Below are 5,185 nucleotides of genomic sequence, written 5' to 3'. Positions count from 1 at the left end.
GATTGGAGGGGAAGGTGATCGGAGTGGTACATGGGTAGGGTGTGGGGCTTAGCTTGTGGCACATCTGCCAAAGAGATTGGGTTCCACTGTGCTAGTATATACCAATAGTTATATGCTAAACATAAAGCCACAGTGGAGAGGCACAGTGCTTTGTAAGTGAGTTTGATGTTCATTAAGGGAGCAAAGGGACAATGTGAATAAAGTTTACTGCAGTGTGATCACATAATTGTGGTTCTGTGGTGTTTGGGTGCTTTTTACTGAATGAAAAACATGAAAAATATAGATGGATCAAATTAATATACTTGGGGCCAAAGGAGGAAGCAAATGCTTGAAGGAATGTAACATGAAGAAAGAGGTTGACATCTTGGTGAACCAGAGAGCAGTGGTGTTTATAAAGCACTACATGGATATTTACTGTTGCACATTGCTTTTAAGAACCACGAGATGCATGCTATTTATATCTTGGGCAGGAGAAGGTAATGATTAAGAAGGGATTAAAATACCACTTGTTTTAAAGACTTCCCTTAACTTCAGGTGTAAATTTTATAATTCATTTCCCCTCCCACACCTTAAATCCATGTGACCCTTCAAGCTAAGAGTAGATTGACTATAGCAGTATGATTTCATCATGTTTTCCTACCAGGCTAGGCATTAATGGCTATACCCTGTTGGAAATTATTAGTAAAATAAGAGCTGTCTACAGCAAGACAGCTCTGCAGTCTGCCCTGGTTTATTAAGTTACCTTAAATGTAAAAAGTAATTCCATTTCAGTTTCTTGTTTGGCCTTTCATCATGTAATGAGTACAGTGCAATGTGTTTACTTTTTCTTTTTGCATTCCCATCAAAAGTAATGCAAAATATCACAAGATGCAGGTTTTTAATTACTAAGCACTGTTAAAATCAAACTTTTAAGGAATTTGAACTTGAATTAAAATGGGAAATATTGATGGAGGTCTTTGTTCAGATCATGACAAATGTAACTGTGCACGTTAGTTTGTTTTGTTATTTTTTAAAGAGAAACCCAGCAAACCTTTAAGCACAGCACGTTGTTAAATGTGTTAATTTTAACATGTATATTGTTTAATATAGAGTAGTTTTTATTGTTACTTTACTGCTTCCCTTCTGACTGTGCTTGTTTTTGCTTAGCTCCTGTAGAGGGCATACAGATTTAAAAAACTGGCTGTTATTAGGCTAATGAAGGGTCTGCCCAAGGTTTCCTTACCACTCAGAGCTACGCTCCATTTAGGATCTTATCTTTGTTTTATCTACATTTAATGGGGCTACTCTTTGAATCTTAGATTTATAGCTTCCGCTGCTTTGGCACTGGTCCACTCTTTGGCCACCCTGAATGGAATACACACACAGTTGGACGAGAGAAGTTGCTGACCTGTATAGTATCTGGAATTCTTTAAGCTGTGTTTCCTGTATACATGTTCCAAGATCATTTCTCCTTCTGCTTCAGAGGAGTTTGGCATACTCTCTGCATCATTCTTTGTGGTCTGTGTTGAGGACATAAAAGTACTTGGGCTGCATGACTGGCTGCAATGGACAGTGGCCAAAAGGCTCTTAATTTCAAGTTTGCAGAGTACACACATCAGATGGCGAAAATGTTTTGGGACAGGGCTTCTTGAAGAACTACAGTTACTGTATGGAGAGCAGTTTTCTTGTTCTTCAAAATACCTTCTTCCAATGTTGCTTTTTAAATGAAAATGGTAATCATTTTGACACTGAAACGCAAATTTATCCTCCTCTTCTGTGAAATAGACAAGTCAATGGAATGTGATGAATGTAGCAGCAGGAACATTGTAGAATAGAATCAAGTTCTGGATAGCAAAAAAATGCTGTCCTTTGGAAAAACTGCTTGTTATTGCTTGGCTCTGCAGGGGAGGGAAGCCCCAGGCAGAGAAGGCAGCTAGCTCCAGAGCCTGAAGTTTCTGTCTGGTGCTGCACCGCCCAGGCAGGAAAGGCAGCACGTGGGGCTTCCATCCCTGCTGTGTGACTGCAGGGGCTGCATGAGTGGTAGGGAGCACCAGCCATACAGGCAGCCATGCAGCAGCTGTGATGTGTAGTGGTGCCCTGCCTGCTGCTGCTGCTGTTACTGCTTGCCAGGGCTGTGTACCATGGAGGGTGTGTGGGGATTCCCACACCCTTCTTCTCCCTCATACCCACATGCTGCCCACCCCAGCTCTGCACTACTGCCACTCCCTCTCTCCCTCGGCACAGGTCCCACATTGCCACCAGCCCCAGCCCCATGGTCCAGGCTCCCTCCCTGGAGCCAGCAGGAGACCCGGGAAGTGAGCAGGTCTGGGGGGCTGCAGCAGGAGCAGCCCGGCATGGAAGCTGCATGCTGGCTGGCCAGGCACTTCCACCCCCAAGGGTGGGACCCAGGCAATAGGGTACGTTTTTGAGGCTGCGTGTACACGTGGGAGACTCACTCCCACCCCCGTGGGTGGGGCACAATTTGTTGGCGGGCTCTGTGGGTTGCATGAAAGTGCTTGGCAGGCCAGATGCGGCCCGCGGGCCATATTTTGCCCACCCCTGATCTAGGAGCAGCTATGCCTATGGTATGCTATGGGTATTTCCCATGCTTCTGGGCCTTGTGCATTGTCCCATGGGGCTGGGAAGAAATTGTTTTCCCCTTCCTGTAACTACACATTACGAAGATTTTTTTTCACCTTTTTCTCAGAAGCTTTGGGTCATGGCTGCAGCCAAGCCTAGGGATTTTTTACTAGAGTGTGACATTGCTTCTGCTAGGTTTAAAGCCCAGAGGTTCCTGGTTAGAGGGTCTTGCCTCTGCTCAGAGTCAGATCAATCACTACATTTGACATCAGAAAAGACTTTTACCTCATGGTCAGATTGGTATGGACTGCGGAGGTTTCTGCTTTCCTCTGGAGCATGAGTCTTCCTTGGATCTCTTGAGCATATTTTAGCAACCCTTGTAAGAGCAGGACATGAGCTCCCTGCTTAACATGTGGCAGATTGGGGTGCTGTGTACTGTGGCTGTGAAAGTCGCCTCTAATTTTAGTAATAGGTTAGACAACGATTTGCTTAGGATGGTTTAAGGAGGATCCTGTCTCAGGCAGAGGTTTGGACTAGGTGACCTCCAGACGTCCCTTCCAGACCTACTTTTTCTATCACTCTGTGATTGCAAGTTGCAGGTTTCCTTCTCCACATAGCAGCTGACTGACTTTCTACAGCTCTAGGTTGGTTTCTTTCTTCAGTGATGTGCATTGGAGAGAAGAGAGGCATTTTAAGCATTAGGAGTTGATTAGGATCTTCATGTAGTACATATAAAATGATGACTACAATAACATTCACAATATTATTTTTGTTTAACTTTAGTTATCGTTAATTAAGATGGATTTATTCTAAAGCTGTGTTAATGCTATGATTACTGTTAATATCCTCACCTCTTTATAAAAGCTTTTTCTTTTCTTTTTTTTTTTTTAAACTAGCGGTATTTCCTTGTTGGCAGCAATCCTGCAGAAACCAAATACCGTGTTTTGAAAATTGATCGCACTGAACCAAAGGATTTAGTTGTAATTGATGATAAGGTAAGAGCTTCTTTATTTAGGACAACTGGAAAACTTACATATGAAGAATGTTAAGTATGTCAAACTGCTTTGAATTTCATGCGTGTGATCGGTTCTTTATGTAATTTCTAGTCTCCAAACATTTCTCTTGCATCGGGCTAACTTCTTTGTTATATTTTCGTGTCATTCACTTGTTAGTCATGAACTCCTCCCACTTAAGCAATAGTTGTTTGTTATGTTTTATGTACAATTATGTCATTCCTAAATACAAAATAACTCCCTCAGCTTCTTCTTAATAAAATATTTTGGATATCTTTTGTTTGAAATCAGTATAGATCTGAAGGAAGGTGAATGTGGGCAATGAGTCCAATACTGTACAAAACAGAATAACAAATTGTACCTCTCTGAGACTTCATGGTTCCAAGCCTTAGTCATATTTAACTTGACTTAGCATGAGTACTTCCTCTGAAGTAAATGGGAAATACATGTGCATAATGTGCAAGCATATATCTTTTTCAGGAACAGGGCATGAGTCTTCAGTCCTGTAAAGGCATCAGCCTATTCCAAGAACCATTCTACTCAGTAGAAATCTGCATAGGTAAAAGGATCTTTTGGTGGTACTAGGGCCTAAGAAATAGAGACAGCAGTTAAAAGTACAGAAAGCACCAAGTTGCCATGTGGTGGATTAGGACAGGGTTTTTCCTATTCCCTTTAAAAAAAAATAAATGCACCACTTAGGTGGATAGAGAGTAATGTTGAAAACATTTGAGAGTGATAAGGAGAGGGAAATTAGTATGGGGAAAATGTGAACAACTAATTATTTTCTATAGATATGATGCAAAGGTTTGTAATTTGGAACAAGCTATATGTTGAATATGTTCTAAATTTGTAAATGATTTGTCTAAGACAAACACTGCTTATGTCCTTGGCTATTTCATAGGACTGTTCTTGGACTGAATCTAACAATGAAGATCAGTTCCCAAAATATGAAAGCCTTGATGCTTTCTTTAGTCGTAGCTCTACTCTAAAAAGTGCCATTAAACAAGTAAATTTTACCCTTGTGTGCTATTAAACAGTACTGACAATCAACAGGGTGTGCTAATTATGTATTTCTTTTTTAAGCATGTATATACGCAACAAGAAGTGAGGGAACTTCTTGGCCGCTTAGACCTGGGGAACAGAACAAAGATTGGACAGAAGGGCTCCTCTGGGTTATCTCGAGCGGTCTCTGCTTTTGGTATAGTAGGTAATAGTCTCTTTCCTTTACTACTTATGTTTAAGAAAGTAGAGGCAGGCATAACAGCAGCAATTGTCACATTGTACAGATATTATGTTAACAGATATTAACAAAGTATTTTTTGCCCTTTCTGCTGTGTTCTGTAGATGTTTTATATCACACTTGTACAGATATCAGCCAGCAGAATGTCAATTCTGGGCATCTTCTGCTGTCATTAGTATCTCCACTGGGAATGAATAGTACATAAGTCATGCAGGAATTTTCTGAGTCAGCAGAGCAGATAGAACGGGGTGAGCAAAATGCGGCCTGCCAGGCCACTCTGTCCGGCTCATGGGGCCCCTAAAAAACTTAGAAAATTAATATTTATCTGCCTCTGACTGCCTGTTATGCAGCCCTCGATGGCTTGCCAAAACTC

General features: G+C 41.5%; 1 protein-coding gene across 1 annotated transcript in view; it reads left to right on the top strand.

The window, feature by feature from the left end:
* FIG4 (FIG4 phosphoinositide 5-phosphatase) overlaps window positions 1-5,185 on the top strand; it is a 193,346-nt gene that overhangs the window by 24,386 nt on the left and 163,775 nt on the right. The window contains exons 2-3 of the mRNA XM_019520105.1: window positions 3,456-3,554; window positions 4,656-4,779. Of these exons, the coding sequence (XP_019375650.1) occupies window positions 3,456-3,554; window positions 4,656-4,779 (223 nt within the window). The remainder of the gene's footprint in view (window positions 1-3,455; window positions 3,555-4,655; window positions 4,780-5,185) is intronic.

This window comes from Gavialis gangeticus, unplaced genomic scaffold (genome assembly GCF_001723915.1).
Source record: "Gavialis gangeticus isolate Ggan-Ray unplaced genomic scaffold, GavGan_comp1, whole genome shotgun sequence".
In the NCBI taxonomy this organism is placed as follows: Eukaryota; Metazoa; Chordata; order Crocodylia; family Gavialidae; genus Gavialis; species Gavialis gangeticus.
The sequence above is the reverse complement of the archived record's forward strand: the minus strand, read 5'-3'. Positions and strand labels throughout refer to the sequence as shown.